General features: G+C 39.5%; 1 protein-coding gene across 1 annotated transcript in view; it reads right to left on the reverse strand.

The window, feature by feature from the left end:
• CD96 (CD96 molecule) overlaps positions 1 to 20152 on the reverse strand; it is a gene marked incomplete at both ends in the record, with an annotated part of 81882 nt that overhangs the window by 14749 nt on the left and 46981 nt on the right. The window contains 4 exon segments of the mRNA XM_082654980.1: positions 1751 to 1796; positions 1800 to 1818; positions 2327 to 2408; positions 18871 to 18963. Of these exon segments, the coding sequence (XP_082511106.1) occupies positions 1751 to 1796; positions 1800 to 1818; positions 2327 to 2408; positions 18871 to 18963 (240 nt within the window).

Genomic DNA, 20152 nt, shown 5'->3' on the forward strand with positions numbered 1-20152 from the left:
TATATAACACTTGGCAATTCCAGACTTAATTTTTGCAAGTTGATTATGTGTAAAATGACTTCCTGAGCTTAGTCTTCACTGGCATGTCCTGATTGTTAGAGAGGCTGAGAATCTCTATATGTTTTCTAGCTACTTGTGTTTCATCTTTTGTGATGTGCCTATTTGTTCATTTCCTACTGCTTTTTGTCTTTTTAAAACTTGGTTTGTAGGCATTCTTTATATATTCTTGATATAAAGTTTTGAACCTTTGCTAACTATATATTCTTGATCCTTTTTCAAGTATGTGTGGCAAATATCTTCTCCCAGATTATAGTTTGCCTTGTTTTAAACTGTCTTTAAGGAGTCTTTTGATGAAAAAAATGTTCTTAATATTATTGTATTCTAATTTTTCAATTGTTTTTATGGTCTTGTGTCTCTTTTTTAGCCCTTTCTTACCCCAAAGCCAGGAAGAAGTTCACCCTAATTTTATTACATGTTTTAATATTTAGCTTTTTGACACAAATATCTTAAACTACATGGAGTTTATTTTTGTGTACTGTGCATGGTGGGAGTGCATTTTAACATGCTTTTCTTATAAAAAATCAATGTTCCTGGGTCCACTTGCTGAACAGTCTCTTCTTTTTACGGTACTCTGCATGCCAGCTTTGACATACATCTAGGTTACACTGCCTTATGGATCTCTTTGTGTTCTCTCTCTTCTGATACTGCTTTTTCATTCCTGTATTTGGGTACTGAGTTCATGGGTGTCTATTATATTATCAACGTATTTGCTGAGAGAATTGTGTTACATTAAATTATAGAGCGTCATGCCCAGACTAAGAATGAAACCGTATCATGAATTAAAGACTGTGATTAATCGAAATCTGTGAACCTGACATCCATAAAAGAGATAAAATAAATAAATTATGCTCAAAGAGCGATATTACACAGGTTCCTTTTCTCTCTTTGATTTACTTCCTAAGGACAAGTTCCTTAGGAACAGTGAGATGACTGACTGAGCCAGTGGGTATAAAAGACTTTTAGAGGTTTTCAATGTACAACTTAAATGCTTTTTAAAAAGGACATACACATTTACTCTGTGGCAAAGGGCCCGGGAGTTAAATTCAGAAGTCCTGCACCTGTGGCATCCAGGTTTCTCTTCGCTTTAGACACATCCTTTGCTGCTTCCCACCATGCTGATCTTTGTCTTGTACCACTAAGAGGCAGTATATTTCCTTTTCAAATCCTGTCAATACCTGCTAAAGCAGCATCAGCAGACCCTGCTGCTACTTGGTCAGATGACAAGTAACAAACCATTTCTGTGCCTCACACTGGGCTCTCTCTTTTCGTTTTTTTTTAGTGATATGCATATTCTAGCTAGTTCCCTCTTTCCCCAGATCTACTAATAGTTTGCTTTTTTATCTCTACTTTACTCAGATGTTGCCTTCCTCAGTAAGGCCTTTCAAGACCACTCTGTTTAGAAGGGCAGTGCCCCCTCACCCTTGATTCTCACTGTCTCCCTTCTCTGCTTTATTTTTTCTGTATCACTTATCACTATTTGTCTGTCTCTCTTCCACCAGATTTTGGAACTTAGGTCTGTTTTGTTTACAGATATATCCCTAGCAACTACAACAATGCTTTAAAAATTGTCAATGCCTTGTAAATATTTGTCAATATGATTATAAACAAAGCACACAGTAGCTGTTCAATATATGTGTTGGGTAAATGAATGAGGCCCAGAGTACTCCAAGGGACTCACAGTTACACTTACAGTATTTGGCGTCTTTCCCACTGGAGGTCCAGGAGTAGTTGAAGCCTCAGGTAGTCAGGTCGTAATTGCTGGTTGAAAGACAAAATTTTCAGAATTCCACTTTCTTGTAAGGCTGTAATTTAATTTTACTTTGATGTGCTGAATTTTTAAACTATATGACTTTGGGGAAATCTGAAATTGAAAATATGCTTTGCTACACAGGAACACTGGCTGGCATAATAAGCAAAAGTCTGTAGTTTATGTTTAATGCCAACTTGTCACTGATTTTCTTTCTTTTTCTGTTCTTGTCACCAACTCAGATCACTGGGAGTATTGTCAAGATTAACATTACCTTAAAAATCCCATGACAAATGAAAAATACAATATAATAACAAATCACCAACCCATATTTTTAAGATTACAGTGATTGGCATATCAATATAGAGTCACCAGATTATAACTCGCCACAGAGTAACTCAAAACAAAAATATCAACATCAAATGAAAAAAGGATAGCATTTTGCCCAAACCTCAATATTATCATAGCTGTAGTGTTGTGTTGTCTCTTTTAAGTCACATGAGGAAAGTCTTGCTATACTCACTTTGAGCACTTGGAGGGGTGACATTTGGAGTCGACGTAGTCACATCTACAAGGGCTGTTGAAGATGGAGCTGGATAACCTACTTTGAAAAAATATTCCCAAATTGTCATAGGTATTTACTTTCACATGTTTAAATATGCCACTATGCTTAACAAGGGTGGCACGTAGAGCATGGAGTGTTAAGAGTTGGAAAGAATCTTAGTGAATACATACTCTAATGGCTTCATTTTATAAATTATGAAACTGAGTTCCAAAGTTCTATGCTTGTGGTTATACACCCAATATTCACACTTTCAAAATATGTTGTTTTAGCGTCTACTGTGTGCAAGACTATTCGACATGCAATGAACAATGAAGACAAGGTCCTCACCCTCATGGAACTTATCTTGTAGTGAATCTTCACAATTGTATATAATAGTTTCACATACTAAATATGGTTTCATATTTACTTCAATTCTTAGTTTTCAAAATCATCTCCATCTTTATAAGCCATCATAATTCCCATTCTCCTCCCTCCCTTCCCCCCAAAATGAAAGACTAATTCATATTCATTTGAAAATATCTCTGGATATAAAGCAAGGTAGATTGAAGAAGAAAAATACCCTACCACAGCACACTGAAACATGTTGATATGTCTCTAGGGAAGACAAATCTTTAATAGAATTTTTATTTATATGTATTTCTTCTTTGTTCCAAAACATGTTCATGGTGGCTTACATAAATATGCAAGTGCAAGAAGATAAAAGAAGTGGATAGAAAGAGAAAACAAGGGCAAGGAAAAATGAAGTTAGAAAAAGAATGTTGAGTTTTGTTGAAACGTGACTGGGGATATTACATAAAATGCATTTCTGGATGTAGTGTTCTCTTAGTAGATATGGACTGCACATTTGGTCAGAACTTTCTAGTAACAATGCTAAGAAATAAAAAGTATATGTTATGCCATTGGACTTCCCTGGTGACGCAGTGGTTTAGAATCTGCCTGCCAATGCAGGGGACACCGGTTCGATCCCTGGTTTGGGAAGATCCCGCATGCCACGGAGCAACTAAGCCCGTGCGTCACAACTACTGAGCCTGTGCTCTAGAGCCCATGAGCCACAACTACTGAGCCCACGTGCTGCAACTACTGAAGCCTGCACGCCTAGAGCCCGTGCTCTGCAAAAAGAGAAGCCTCCGCAATGAGAAGCCCATGCACCGCAACGAAGAGTAGCCCTTGCTCGCCACAACTAGAAAAAACCTGCACACAGCAACAAAGACCCAACGCAGCCAAAAATAAATAAAATTAAAAAAAAATCAAATATCTATAAATAAATATATATATAAGTGTATGTTATGCCATTGATGAACATTATAAGATAAATACAGTCAATTTTAAGAGAAACACAGCTATTCTTTTTATTATGATTAAAAAAATTTTCTCCCCAGTCTTTAATAAAAAAGATACTGTAAAATGTGTACAATATTCTCAACAATATCCTTACAGCATGGCAGCCAATGTGCTCATTCACCCTCAAGCTTTAGTTAGTAGTGAATAGCCTGGCAACTTCCCAGGTACCTCGATTCTGGGAAAGGGCATGCCTTAAATAGAAAACACGGGTAATCAAATCTCTGAAAGAAGTATATATAAGATAAATAAATAAATGGCATTGTGGTTCATAAGAAGCTCACATAAGAGATGACCAACAACAATCGTTCTACAATGTAGCCTACCAATGAACACCAAAGACATACCACCCACCAGCTCCATGAATACAGTTAGATACGGGGAGATGTGTCATAGGCTGTCTCACGTGATGCTGTATGAAGAATGAAAATGGGCAGCCAGCAGCAGGATGGGCAGAAAAAAGTGTTTTAAAGACAGGATATGCACAGCTTCATTTATCCAACAAATACTTATCGAGTTCCCACTATATACTGGTATTGGAGACAAAGTGCAGAGAATGAGAGTTTTTGCCCCTGCCCTTATGGAGTATACAATTTAGTGAGAATAAAGGTCAATATGGCAGATTACTGGTTGGCCACCAAACCCAGTCCTCTTCTTTCTGGTACAGAGAAACTACACTTCCTAGCCTCCTATGCAGTTAGGTGTGGTGGCCATGTACCAAGTCTCAGGCAATGGACTGTGAGTGGGAGTGACGGTTGTCACTTCAAGGCTTGTCCTATAAAATATCCCACATATGATCCTCCATGATCTTCCCTCATGTACTATCCAGGTATTATGACATAGAGTGACTTGGAAACCACAACTTAAATGTGATAGGGCTGCCACAGCATGGGTTACAGAACAGAGCACTCAGCTACTTGCTTGTCCTTTTACTGGTTCTTTCTGTTAGGATAAATAAATTTGTATTATATCAAGTATAAACAAACAAAATGAAATGTTGGAATTTGTTGTTACTGTAGTTTTTCTTTCCCTCACAAATAGTATAAAGAGAATTGCAGTAGAAGATAAGTACTAGGGTAGAGAAAATGCACTGTGCTGTGGGATTCCAGAGGAGGAACACATAAACAACGAAGACATGTGAGCTCAGCGCTTTCTGGAGGAAGTGACGTATCAACTAGGCTTGAAGGGTGACAAGAATTAGCCAGACAAGTTGGAGAAAGGGGGCAAGCAAGGAGCAGAATGTTCCAAGCAGTGTGGACAGAAAAAGTGGGAGAGAACTGAAGCCCGATCAGAATGTTGAAGGCACTCTGTGAGAAGAACAGGGACGAGGATAGAGAAGTAAGAAGAAGCTACATCCTTAAGATTCCACGGAGGAATAATATAACTAGTCCTTAACAGATGCTCTGACCCCAGGGTAAGTGAAGGGTGGCCTGGACTATAGCGTGAAGGCTGTGGGGAAGAAGAGAAGTGGACAGGTTTCAAGTGTGGGCTCTACAGGCTTGGTAAATGGCTGAATGTAGGAAATTAGGAAGAGAGAGAAGTCAAAATAACTTCCAGTTTTCCAGCTTGGGCAGATTTTTGGATCAAGGCATCATTATCTGAGAAAATAAACAGAAAAAATAGCTTTGGAAGGGCAAGAGGCACGAAGATGAAATAAACTTTGGACAGATTGATTCTGAGTGCATATGAGACATTCAATTCCACAGGGTTGAGCATGTGAGTCTGAATCTTAGGAGTAAAATTAGGCTGCAAATGAGTATTTGTGAGACATCAGCACGTAGACAGTAATTGGAGTAACTGAGAGTGCCAAAGAAGATGGGTCCTGGCAGAAGAGAAGAGGGCCTAGCATGGAACGATGAGGACCACTTCCATGTAAGGTACTGGCAGGAGAAAAGGAGATTGAAAAGGAGGACCCCAGGGAGCCAGGGGCTATGGCTTAGAGAAGCCAAGGTGACAGAGGGTTTCCAGACGCAGGGCCAGTCAGTCCAATTCAGCAAATATTTGTGAGTGAGCGCTATGTGCCAAACGCTGGGTCAGTGCAGTCAAATGCTACCAAGAAGACAGATTCCCTTCTAGCTCTCAACTGCTAGGAAGCCATTGCATTAGACTTGCATACAAAGCCTAAGAGACAGATTTGCAAACCACTTGGAGACGGGCAAAAGCAGTGTACCTTAGCTATTAAAAGCATGAATTCCAGAGCCAGATACCGTGAGCTGAAGCCTCGCTTAGTTCTAAGTTAAATGTATGATCTTGGTAAAGTCTATGGACCTGTCTCTCTTTCTTGTATTCCTCGTGTCTAAAATAACAGTACTTTTCTATAGGGTGACTGTGATGATTGAGAAATCATCACTTGTATGAATTCTCATGGAAGAATGCCTGGCATGAGGTAAGCACTAAAAAGTAATCTTAGAAGTTATATAACAGGTCATCTGCAGTTTAGTTCAGGTGCTGAAAACACAAGCATATCGTAGCAATAGACGAATCTCCTGATGAGTTCTACCATTGACCCACTTTCCTTGGTCTTTCTAGAAGGACTCTGATTCCAGGTAATCAATCCCTCCCTCCCCAGGCTGGCCCAAGTCAAGAACTACATTCCAAAAGGCTGCACCAGAAAAGGGCTGTCTGGGGTGAAGAGAACGGCAGCGTGCTGGGCATTAGCTCTCTGATGGCAGACTGATGCCTACTGGCAGAGTCACCTGAAGCTCTCCTCTTCCACCTCACTGAGCCCCCGTGGCTCAGATTCTCGTGCAGTCACTGTAACTTCCAGCTCACTGCCTCCTACTGCTCATCAAGACAAATGGCAGGAAAAAATGCACCAAAAGACTGGTGGCAGGATACACGAAGTAGCTGTAGGGCAAGCTCAGATTGTCTCAAACTGAGTATTGGGATAACATTCCTGGACACCCCAGAACTGCTCTTAGGGAATTGAGCCCTGGCGTTCTCCCACTGGCCCACCCTGGCCGGCAGTCGAATAGCAAGGAGGTCAGCCGCTGTTCACTCCCTGTGAGCATTTCGCTGGCTGTGCTCCACCACGCCCTCTAGAGGAAGGCCCAGGAAGTCTCTGCATCAAGAGCAGCTGTGCTTCTCCTCTGCAACTGGCTCATTACGATTTTAAGAACCTATGGATCACAGAGTGAATCTGAATTTCTTTCTCTCATCGAGATGGCTTTATCTTTGTCCCTCTTTGCAATAATTTCTTCAGTTATCTATTTTTTAAATTTTGTAAGTTTACCTCGTAACCGTACAAGACAAAGTAAAAACTGCGTAGAAGAAAACTAGCCATAAGTAATCATTGGATACCGTGGGATACTGAGAGATATGATGTGCTCCTCCTAATTAATATAGGAAGAAAAGGTGAAAGAGGAAGTGAGGAGGGGAAGGGAAAAAGAACAAAGACTATCCACGTTTTAAACAATTCTCAGAAGGATAAAAGAAAGAATTATCCCTTTACTCTGGAACTCTGTTCCTTGTATAGGAGAAAGTGTGGCTTTCATTGTCAGTCATAGTCTCATCAGTCATAGTCTCATCTCTTATCTCCCTTCCCATGGGCAAGCATCATTCATTCTTCCTCCCTCCCCCACTCTCTTCCTCTCACTGGGAGAACTGACCTTCACAGTATTCACCAAGTGACTTAGTAAGTGAAAGCAGAAAGGAATGGTTTTACAGTGGGGATACATCATAACAAGGGTGACGATGATGATGAAGAAAAAGAACGAGGAAGCAAAAATCAGAGAACTTTGTATATATTTGTGAGCTACCACCATCACCTAGAAATCTCAGTCTAATATGCAACTGCCAGCCACCTTTGAAAATACTTTTTACTTAGAAGGAACAGACATTTTCCAATTGCCCACACTGGGTGCTAGCACTGATTAGTAACATATGATTTAATCCTGGCAGGATTCACTGGAATCCTGATGAAGTATGATAACTGGGAATTTCATTTGTATTAAAAGGACTGTTTAAATGTTCTCTTCTAGAGGTCAGAAAATAATGTGACATAAATCCTTACTTACTGCAGATTTACTGCAGGGGAAGAATTCATTCGTTTGATTCCATCTAGCGAGTGTTGTTCCTGGACCATGGGAAGAGGAACACTGCCTCGGGCATGAATGCTGCCTTGATCTTTGCCTCACTCTGTCTCTTGCCTGGTTTAGATAACAGCTCTGCACTTCCTCTCACAGGCAGGCCTGTGGAGTTTGTTGAGGGCTGAATCAGTGCCATAGCTTCTGGGAACAAAGGGATCAATGACAGCTATCACTATCTTGAGGGAGCCCAAGGTCATTTCAGTCTTATTCGTCTCCAGCTGAATTTTGTTTTGGTCTTGGCCTAAGGGTCTGTGCCAAGTTGCATAGGTTATTGAAAGAATGATCCCTTTAATCTGGAATTTTGTCCATCATGCAGAAGTCAGAGCTGAAGCCAGCCAGAGATAGCTTTACACGATGGTTCAAGGTTAAGGCCTCTTGGCATTACATGACACAACCTCTAACAATCTCAACATTGTTATCTCTTGCTACTCCCGGCCTACATTCTTTCACTTATTCACCAAGCATTTGGGAGCCTCTATCTTCCAGGCCTTGTACTTGGCACTGGGGATACAATGATTAGCTTCCCTGGAGTTTAAGTTCATGGAGGATATGGACATTAACCAGAGAATCACATAAACCAATCCAAACATGAGGAGAGAAGGCCTAGTCAGAGTCCCAGGAAGGCTGCCCTGAGGAATGTAGAGGGAGAATGGAGGCAGGGGAGGGGCTGTGGGAGCTTTAGGGTAGAGCACACAGCAAGTGCAAAGGCCCTGGGGTGGTCTACACACTGTGGTTTAGTATTAGTAATGTGTGATACTTGTCTATTCCAGGGCTGGGCCTTTACAAGCCCTCAGAAGTGTTTGTTCTGTGTGTTGAACTGAACTGAGTGTTGTCACAGTGCACGTCCATGGCCTCAGCAGCAGCAGAACAGTGATCAACCTGTGGCACGCTGGTGGCAGTCAACGCTGCTTGTTTCTCTGAGCTGTTTTCTTTTGTTTTATTTCTGTTTCTGAAAGCAATCCCTTCCTAGAGCCTGACCTAGAGATTCTGTAACTATAAGAGGACATATGTATCTGCCAATCTCTTGACATCAAGTACAGCATTTTATAAGACTTGCTTTCATATTCCTTTCAGTCAAGTCTTTAAAAGATTTGTATTACATATTTCAGCATGCGAATAAGCCATACTTGCTTTTTGTCTTTTCTGTTGTAAGGTTATGTTTATACTCACAATATGGCAAAACCTCTTCAGCATTCAGTAGTTGGTTTTATATTATGAAATACTATGTAGGCAAGTAATATGCCAAACCCAGTGACAGACAGTTGTTTGCTTTGTTTGCTGGTTGTTTATTTCTTCTTCAGTTTGAATGTTTATTGTTATTTAACCTTGTACATGTTCAGAGGTACAAAATAATGATCCTTGGTTTCCAGGAAAGAAGAGGGGGTTTAGAGGAAAACACTGCTTAGTACAAAATGGTTTGCTATATTAATTCATAAACTGCCATGAGGTTAGACGAGATTTGAAACCTTTTGAAGCCCATTTCTATTAAAACTTAAAATGCTTTTTCACTAATGTTAAAAATTACCCCTTTATGTTACCACCAGAAATTTAATGAAGTCAGAAGACAGCTCCAATCAACTCAGAAGACAGTTCTGAGTCGGATGGGGGAAACAGAGATATGTTCTATAAGAGCTAATTCTGGTTGGCTCCTTGTGACATTAGGAAGCAAAACCCAATCTCTTAACCTGGACTCTTGTCATCTTCCCAGTGACCATCCCTCTCACTGCTGGAGAGGGAAAGGCAGGGAAATGCTAGAGGCCCCGTGTGGATTAATTTGGGGGAAATATTGAAATATTTTCCAAACAATTTAATTATTTAACATCGACTACTATGTGCCAAATAAAGAAGACAGGTGAGCAGTTGTGATGTAAATGAAGAATAAAGGGTAAAATGATAATGACAACAACAAAAAAGAAATATTGATTCGGTCATTGCTTCCTCCTTCAAGGAATTAAAAAATACAAGTAAAAGTACTGATTTATTTCAAGATTAATTTTGCTCACTGGACTCTTCTTTTGATCCCGGCCTACTTCTTAGACTGGACTGTGTGAACCTTAGCTTTAGAGTTGCTCTTTATGCATTTTTACATTTCATACTCTTAATAACCATGTGAACTAGAAAATATTACTTCTGTTTTTTTTTTAATATAAGAAAACAGTATTAGAGAAGTGAAATAACTTGCCCTGGGTAACAGAGCTAGTAGGTGGCAGAGATAAGAACTGAACCCAAGCCTGTCTGACACCAAAGATTATATTCAATCCACTCTGGTAGCCTTAAAGTGTAGTTAAGCTTTATGGTTTATCACAGGCTATTGAATATAGTTCATTGTACTATATAGTAGGACCTTGTTGTCTATCCATTATACATAATAGTTTGCATCTGCTAGTCTCAAACTCCCAATGGAGTTTGGCTGAATGTAGGAAATTAGGAAGAGAGAGAAGTCAAAATAACTTCCAATTTCATTCTTTTGCATGTGGATATCCAGTTTCCTAAGCACCATTTATTGAAGAGACTATCCTTTCTCAGTGTGCATTCTTGGTGCCTTTGTTGAAAATTAGTTGACCATATTTGCTTGGGTTTATTTCTGGGTTCTCTATTCTGTTCCGTTGGCCTACATGTCTGTTTATGCATGTACCATACTATTTTGATTACTACATCTTTGTAGTGTAGTGAGAAATCAGGAAGTGTGGTACCTCCAACTCTGTTCTTCTTTCTCAACATTGCTTTGGCTATTTGGTGTCCTTTGTGAATACGAATTTTAGGGTTGTTTTTTCTGTTTCTGTGAAAAATGCCATTGGAATTTTGATAGGGACTGACTGAATTGAATCTGTATATTGCTTTGAGTAGTGTGGACAATTTAACAATATTAATTATTCCAATCCATGAACATTGGATGTCTTTTCACATGTTTGCATGTCTTACAATTTCTTTCATCAATGTTTTATATTTTTCAGTGTACAGATATTTCACTTTCTTGCTCAGATTTATCCCTCAGTATTTTACTCTTTTTTGATGCTATTGTGAATGAGGTTGTTTTCTTAATTTCTTTTTTGTTGTTGCTGGTGTCACTGAATTTCTTTTAATTTTAACGGATAATGCAGAGCAGAATTTTCAAATGGGACTCTTTGTACCTCCATTTTAGGTCAGGTCCCAAAGGCTAAGAATGATATTACAGGGCAAGTCATCCTCACTTCTAAAGTAGAATTTTAGACCACCTATGAAGGACATGTGAAGATAGAGTAGAATGGGTTCATCAGTTCTGGTCCATCATCCACCTCAAGGCTATGTAAGGGGATGAAAGCAGCCCTGGTGAGGATTTCTTTGGAGAGAGTTGGGGTGCTGTGAGTCAAGTCCCTTTTCATGGACGAGGGAAAGAAGAATATGCTCCCTTAGCTTAGTCCAAATGAAGTGTGGGTTCCAGACATCACTCAGATCTCTTGACCTGTGTGTACTGGAGTTTGGGACAAAGGGGATTAGTGCCCTACTCAGGCTAAAGAGGCTACATTGGGAGCCTATGCTTAAGTAGCAGTGCTAAATGTGCATAGAGAAGAGAGATATGGCCATACTGGGGAAAAAGAGCACTTCCCCAAACAGGAGGCCAAGGTACATGTTTTCCCAGACAAAGCAGAATGCCACAAAAAGAAATCTCACCCAGGAAAAAATACTGAGAGGAACAAAAAAGCTCCCAAGCTGACAAAGCCCCAGAAGCTAACAGGCAGGGAGGGGAGGAACGCAGGAGACCGAAAGAGAAGCATGGCCCATCAAGGGGACAGGTCAGTCACAGATTTCTGAAATCTGCCAAAGTGCCCCATGAGGTCAAGATGGCAATTTTTATTTTCCCCAGCCTTAGGGCACCTAAGTCAGATTACAGTCAGCCTGACAAGGAAGGTCTTTCCTTACCTACCCCTCCTCTTTTTCCCCCATTATATGATCTCCAAAGAGACAGTCAAGCCAACAACTAGGACTGGAGAACAGGATGGAGCCAGGAAATCTCAAAGACATCTCCCATGTCTGTCCCTTACCCACCCCCCGACCCCCACCCTGAGACATAAAAGACACAACCTCACATCCCAGGCTTCCACAGCTGAGGTAGACCCACAGTTGGTGGGAAGGAGGGAGAGGAGTTCTGAACTGAATTAACTTTTGCAATTTTGACATTACATTGACAAGCTTTTTAAATTATTGACACAAATCTGTTCTTGTGGCTGAAAGGGACCAGATAATATTTATTATATGAAAATCACCAAAAAAGCCAAGGAAAAAAATTACCTAAAATTTCTTTCAGAGGCTAGGCAGAAATTCAACAGAGCTCATTTGGACAGGGAATGATGGGGCAAAAGAAAATTATTTTTTCTAATCTACCCAGTTCAGTTTATTTATTCAACTGAAAACAGAGGTAAAATTTATTTGTAAGTTCAGGCTGCTGCTGTCATAGTGATTGAGTTCATCAAGCTCAATTGTCTAAGACTTTGCCTATTCTTATGTAAAATTAAACTTGAAAATTTAACTTATATTCTCAAATAGTAATATTTTCACTTGGCCTTCCATTCTATTGACATAGCATTTATTGACATAACTACCCAGTCTCCTTGACAGATGTGTAATTGTACTCCATTCATTCACCTGCAGCACAAAGAGGCTTTAAACCCACAATGGCATTGACTGGAAAATTGCACTTAAAAGAATATAGGTCAGCAAATACATCTAAACACATCCAAGTCAGCCTCATCAACCCCCAATGTCAGGATAAGGTGGGTATTGACCCTCAGGTCAACGTAAAGGAGATGTGTGGTGTGAAATCTTAATTTCTACATACAACTGTTTTCCCATGGAAGGCAGATAGTTTGGGGAACATGTGCTCACTGAAGGACTAAAGGTAATGTGTATTGCTGGATTACTAGTCCAGAAAGGATCTGCAAGACTCCTTTGGGGGAAGATGACAGTAGGCAGGACAGAGCTCATCACACATCATGTGGTGTGTTCACAGACACTCAATAATTAGGAAATGAACTGAATAGGATGTCCAATAGCTTTTCCCCAGACATACCTCACCCAAAAGGGGGAAAACTGAATAAACACATACCAAGGTAAGTCAGTCATCAAGGAGGCTACCCTTGACTTATGGGTGACAGGAGTGGAAAAAATTGAGAAATTCTTTAACAACCTGTAAAGTCCGTCCCAGGTGAATGGTTGTGAGAAAGATGTAATGTCCAGAATTTCCTAGGATTCAAGGGAGAGCACTGGAGTTTTGTATGGATTCTGTACATATCTCTGGGCAATAAGAATTATAGTATAATGATGTTGAGAGGAAAAGGAGTAACGAATGGAGGAGGGTCTTTTTCTCCAATTTATTTCCAACTGAGGAAATGTCAGCCCCACTTCTGGAGGCAGCATTTCTCAGAAAGCACTGGTCCAGAGAAGGAAAGATTAATATAGGCATAGCTGTCATATTGACCTTTTCATAGCAGCAATACCAGCTTCACACTAGAAGGGATTTATTCAATGTCTAACGACATTTATTGAGCACCCGTCATGTACTCTCAGAGGCAGTAAGACTTGGGCTTTGCAGCTGACTGTTTAGGTTGTTTCACTTTCTGCACGACTTTGGGCAAGTTAATTAACCTCTTTGTGCTTCAGTATCTTCATCTGTAAAATGGGGATAATGACAGTACTTATACCATTGTGTTTTGGGGAGGGTTAAATGAGATAATACATTTACTAGTTTAGAATAGTGCCAGGCACATCAGAGGCACTCAAATATTAACAAACATTGTTAACATTATTGCTCAGTACTATAATACAATCATGGCAGTTGGTAAAAATTTTTAGGTAATAACTAGAAAAAGAAAACCTGGAAAGCCCTTGTGTGATAGTTTTATAAAAATATTTTATTTATTCCTCCACATTTAGGCAGACAACCCTGCTGAGGCTTCTGTCACACACAGAACTCTCAATTTCTACATATGCCCATTCTAGTTCAGACCATTATCACTTTAAATCTATATCATCTGGTCGTCATCATTTGGTCTTCTGTTTTACTTACATTTTTTATATACTCAAAAAGCCATAGTGGATGTTTGTTGATGTTCAGACCGCAGATCGAATCCATAGCCTATTAACCTAAGCTCACCTCCACCTGGTTCCACCTCACCTAAGCAACTTGCAGCCCCCTTCCCAACAAGCACTGCCAGCACTCATCCTGCTTGTCTTCCTAGGTCCTGCATGCATTTTATTTTATGTCTTTGCTCAAGACCATTATGTGAAGATCTGTCTCTCACCTTTCTTCTATTTGAGTCTATGTTTCTTTCCAGACCCCCTGTGCAACTTTCCTGATTCTACTCTCCATGACCCCAGAACTCATTTACTTTTCTTAATTTTCGGTGCCTGGATACATATGATAAAGGCAGAAATGATCAGACAGCAACAGAGGTGTCCTGACCCTTGAAGACAGGTACGGCATGACCAGAGAAGGTGTCAGAAGTTGCTATCACAAACAAATCACATAGCCTTCTCATTGCCTTGCAGAGTCTCTTTGGGACCCCCCTCTTCACTTTAGAATATCCAGATCTACAAATGATCTAATCTGCTTCCCCTGTATTTGTGTTGGACTAATCTCATCTAATTCCAGGTTGATCTCCCACCCATTTCTGACAGGCTTTCTCATAAATTAGTAGTTTCATTGCATCCCCTGTGGAACTACTTCCTTCAGTCTGTACCCTTCCTCTCTGATTCCCCCCACTCGCCAAGGATCAGGTGTGCTCACCTGGAGAGCTGGCCAATGGTTAGAATCAGACTGGATATGGTATTTCACTCAAAGCTTCCAGGAGTAGAAAGATCCAGACTGTAAGGATTATCTAAGTTTTTAGAGAGAGCTTAATATCAAAAGTAAATGCCATAAGGTCCAAGAGTTGTACACAAAAATAGGAGGCAAAGCCAAAAGGTCTGTGGCATGGTAGCCAGTGAAATGGGAGGCTAGGCAAGCGGGTCTGGCTAGATCGTAAACTCTGTGCAGCAGGGGGCCTGCCTGTCTCATTCATTACTGTATACCAGCGCCTCAAAAATTCCTCGCTCGTTGTCAGCACTTGGTGTTTGTTGAATGAAAGAAGGTCTTGGATGACTGCTACAGTCTGGGCTGGTGTTTCTGAGGCTATGCTCTCTGAGGTTTCTGAGGTTCTGCTCTCTGAGGCTACGTAGTCTAGAGGCAATTCATGGCCAGTGCGTTAGAAGGCACAGGGCTCTGCTCAGGGCAATGGAAGGTTGGAGTTACGCCAGTACCGTCTCATCCTAGATTTGTCTGGGGTCTCTATGGCTCCATGCAGGCTTGTCTCATCTCACCACTTAGCTTGTCAGCCTCCTGTCTTTTTCTAGGACAGTGCTGCGAATGCAGCTGGCACTCAGAAAACACCAGTTAGTTCAGGTTGAATTGAGCTGGGCTTCCCTGTGTAACTCTTGAAGTTGGCTGTGAGTTATAAGGTTCCATTGTTTCCATTACTTTCTACATTTGTTTCAAGAATATCCTTTCATTGAGGAAAAAAAAAGAATATGAATTGGATGTTTGCAGCAAGATCTGTAGCTTAATAATTATGACTGAATTATATAGTTCACTACATCTTAGAATTTAGAACAAAACCATAGCCTTTTGAAGTTGGTTTCCATGACAGGTTCCACACCATTTCCTTTCTTAAAAGAACACAAGGGCGAATCCTACCAGCTTCTGAGGCAGCTAGTCATCATGTGATTTCACAATTACCCTCCAGATTGCCAGGATGAGATTTAGATTTTTCAGTTGTAATTCAGTGTTATTCTAAGCAAATAAGTTTCACTTAGATATAAGCAGCCATTGATTTAACATCTTTTTTTGACATATAAAAATCAGACTGAAAATTATCCCAAACATTATCTTGTTACTATCTTGACAGAGGTCCAGATTTTGTAAAGTGAGAAATATTATTATACCTGAGCCTGGAACTAAAACAGGGTTTCTCAACCTCAGCACTATTGACATTTTGGACCTGATAATTCTTTGTCCTGTCATATGTTGTAGCATCCTCAGCCTCCACGTAACAGATGCTAGGAGCACCGTCCCTTCCCCCATTTTGGCAACCAAAAATGTCCCCAGACACTGCACATGTCCCTGGGAGGGGGGCGGAGGCAAAATCACCCTGGTGAGAACCATTGATCTAAAACAGTCCTGAGGTCCAGTGTAATGGGGCCTTATTTTTAAGGAGGTCTTTTGATTCTCCAGAAATTTCCAAACTGTATCACCTTAGTATCATAGCAGATCAGGTAGCAGTTTTTCTGCTTTTAAACAAATATATTTATTTGACTGTGCTCTTTCAACCTCTCTAATACTAGTGCTATATTAGATTGTAGACTCTTTGAAGATAACAAATGTCCTTTCCTTTTTCTTGAATTTCTTCACAGAAATAAAAATGGTGTTTGAAATGATGGAACAATTTAGTATATGTCAACTAACCCCACAGAAAACTGAGCTAGAAGAAATTCATTTGTGCTTTCAATTAGCAGAATGGATACGCCATGACAGCATGATTCTTTTTTTCTCTTTTGTTCACTGTTGTATTTCTAGCACCTAGAAGAGCACCTGGTACATAGGAAGTGCTCAATAAACATTTGGTGAATGAATTGTGTCACTTCCCTTCTAAAAAAATGTTTAATGAGGTCCCTCCCATCTCTTAAGGTATAACATTTAGAATCCTTAGACTGGGTCTGAAGGCTCTCTTTATTCTGTAGTTTCCAATCTTCATCCCTGCTTCTCTGCTACACAATCCCACTCCTCTGACCCGACTTTACTTACTAAAATTTTCTCAAATCCCTATGAATATCTTCACCAATGCACAACAGCTCATTTTGTTCTCTTTGTTTAAAATGGTTTTTCAAGCTCTTAATAGTCAAATACATACAATACATACTTCAAGGGTCAGCTTATTTCATCTCTCTCTGTAACGCTTCCTGACTCCACGAACTCATAGGCACCCTTCCATACTCAAAACTTAAGACTTCTTGGTCCGTATCTCTCCCTGAGCATTTTAATTCTATAAAACACTGCACCTTTCACCTTACTATTCGGACTTATTTTCATATGTGCATGTCATCTCTCTCCAAGTACAAGGCAACCTTTTAGAAGGCAGAAACAAATTATCATCTTTTTTTGACACCATGCAGTCTATTAAATGATATCTACATAGTGAAGGAACATTATTCTCATTTATTCTTTTTCATTCATTTATTCAACTAATATTTTTGCATGCCTACTCTGTGCTAAGCGTGCGTGAGGAAGCAACATAAATATGGTCCCTGTCCTCATGAAGTGTTTAGACCATTTGGAGAAAACATGGCATCTAATGTTTTGAGAACTAGATTTATAGTCAGAAGACTTTGGTGTGAATACTACTTTGCCACTTATTAGTCATGTGGTCATTTAAGCTCTCAGCATCTCAGTGTCCCCATCTGGAAAATGGAAATGGTAATGCTTACTCTGTCTACCTCTCTTAATAAAGAATATCAAACCACATTGAATTTTAGGTGCAAACGTCTTCTAAGTGATAGGATGTGGTTGTTTTAATTTGTCCACAAATTCTTTGACACTTTTTCCTTCAAGAAGTGGAGCCCAATTCTCTGCCTCTTGGGTGTAAGCTGGACTTAGTGACTTGCTTTTAACAGATAGAATATAGCAAAAGTAATGGTGTGCAATTTTGCAGACTGGGTCATAAAAAGGGAGGGTGGTTTTGTCTTGGTGACTCTATTCTTTGAATTACTTGGTCTGGGGGAAGACAGCTGCCATATTGTGAGGCTGAGACTTCCTGCCAACGTGTTCAAGCTTGGAAGCAGAGGCCTCACTCAGCTCCAGTCAAGCCTTCAGATGACAGGAGCTCCAACCAACAGATTGACTACAACTTCATGGAGGAACCTGAGCCAACCACTCAGCTAAGCTGCTCCTGTGTCATGTGAAACCACGTGAGACAATATATGTGTTATAAGTAGTTAACTTTTGTTTGGGTAATTTGTTATACAGCAGTGTATAGCTAATACGTAGAGTACAGTACTAAAGAGACTTAAGGTATTAATGTTGAATATGTTAATATTTGTTGAATGAAGAATATCATAATTTACTATGGTTTATTGCTGAATGGTGAGTTAAAAGTGGAAGAAAAAGAAGCATAAAAAAAGAAAATTACAAAGCCTTAAGAACTAGGAAACAATCAGATGGATGTAAAACTTCTGTTGGGTGATTTGCAGGCATTTCTCATCCTGCCACATGCTTCATTTTCTGAGAAATATCAATCTGTGACAGTGACTTCAGGCTATATGCTAAAGGCTACAGGCTATATTGTTCATTCCTACTGACTGCTTTGTCTTATTCCATTTTCAGTTCTCATTTTGAGCTAAAATTGATAGTTTAATTAAATAAGAAATAAAAAGCATACTTCTACTCTATGTAGAACATCCTTTTCTGTGTTAGAGAAAGTCACCTTGGCTCTTTGTTAAACAAAAAGGCCATAGATATGGAAATTTATGATTTGTTTGCATCAATGCCAACTTCTGAAAGTCACTGCTATTCCTTTGCCACAGTAACACTGACCCAGCCTGAACTCCATTATTAATAATGCCACTAGGAGGCTGAATTCAAGTCCACACCAGTCAACTTTGTCAAAATAAATATGAACCAGAACAAATTTAAATTTAAAACTATCTACCCACCTCTGGCCCACAGGATCCCCATTTACAACCAATTTCTTAAACACCCTACTGAGAACATAGCTGTGGAGGACGACTGTCAATTTATTAACTTATTTAATAATAAATACAGAACTTAAATTTCTCATTGAAGATTTATTGACCCTGATTTTGCCAGGTCTTCAAGTGAAGGACTTTGGAAACTGTGCTAATTCATTTAATCCATGAGAATAGTACTTAACATATTTACCTGAAATGCCATAGGCAAGAACAGGGCATGAATCATACAAATTTTCTGAAAATTTTTCCTTTATCAACCTACTTAGTTAAAGGATTAATAGCTCATGGGAAGTAAAACAGTATGAAAACATCCTTACCTGTAGGAGATATGCTGTTGGCTGGAGAAGGCTGGATGCCACGGGTAGATTCTGTAGCATCAAGCAGAGAGTCTGTTGGAGGGTTCACTGAGCCTGGAAGGATTAAATAGACATGGGTAATGAACAAAATATTGTGATAGGAAGATAAAGTATTAACTTAGTTCCCCCCAAACCTTTACGTATTCATCTAACAAATTATTATTGATTAAAAACCATCATTATTGCCCTGCTATGGGCAAGGCAGTGGAATTTAATGGTGGATGACAAAGACATGGAGCTTTCTTTAAAGAGCATACAGCCTAGAAAATAGATAGGTAGCCAGGCACTGTGTTTAGTGCTGTGACAGCAGAAGTGCAGGGTGCCACGAGAATGCAAAGGAGGGGCACCAACCAGCATTGAGAGGTTAGGGAAAGCTTCCTGGAGAAAGAGACATTTAACCAAAACCTGGTAAAACAATTACTGCAGCTAATGTTTTGAGGTATTTGAAAAGTAACCATACAGTTTACATATCCATAAACCCACAAATTTTTTTATTACTAAGAGTAGAAAGAATAATACAGCTCTCCAATGGGACACAACATCAATAAACCTAAGACTGATGGTTTTATTGTGCTCTTTCTAAAATTTCTATGTTTTTCATAAAACTTTTATTTGGCTATAGCTTTTCTCTGTGTGTGTGTGTCTGGGATGAAAGAGAGGCTGGAATACGTTGTTTTACTTATCACATTATACATTCACGTCATTTCCTTAATAAGTCTCCATTATTGTACTGTAAAATAATCCTATTAGCATTTTAAAACAATTTAAAAATGTAAGAAGGACCTATTGACTTTAGGAATATGTGGATTAAATATAATTAAATGATTTCCAGGCTAGGGGATTTTGTGATTTTTCTAGATACCATGGCATTGGGTACAGTATAACACATCTGATGAGCTGTATCAATTATTTGGACATTTAATTAGAAATTATACTATTGTTCCTATTCTTTAATTTACTTTAAGGAATAAGTATATACAATTTAAGCTATGTCACTTGATAGCACATAGCACACTGGAAGGAATTTGTTTTTGTGATCTAAATGCATCTATGTTTTATTCTCATTGGTAGTTTGTTATTGCTGTTGGATACAGGTAGTACTCACAGCTGGCTGTGACTTGCTATCATAAATGATCCCTTGCTATTAATCTCTGAGGAGGTTGGGGGGTAGTTATATGGAGAGTATGTGAATAGGTCAGCAGAATGACTATTCTCTTCCCCTTATGCCATCTGGGACAAGTTT

Source organism: Grampus griseus (assembly GCF_964374135.1).
Source record: "Grampus griseus genome assembly, chromosome: 5".
Taxonomy (NCBI): Eukaryota; Metazoa; Chordata; class Mammalia; order Artiodactyla; family Delphinidae; genus Grampus; species Grampus griseus.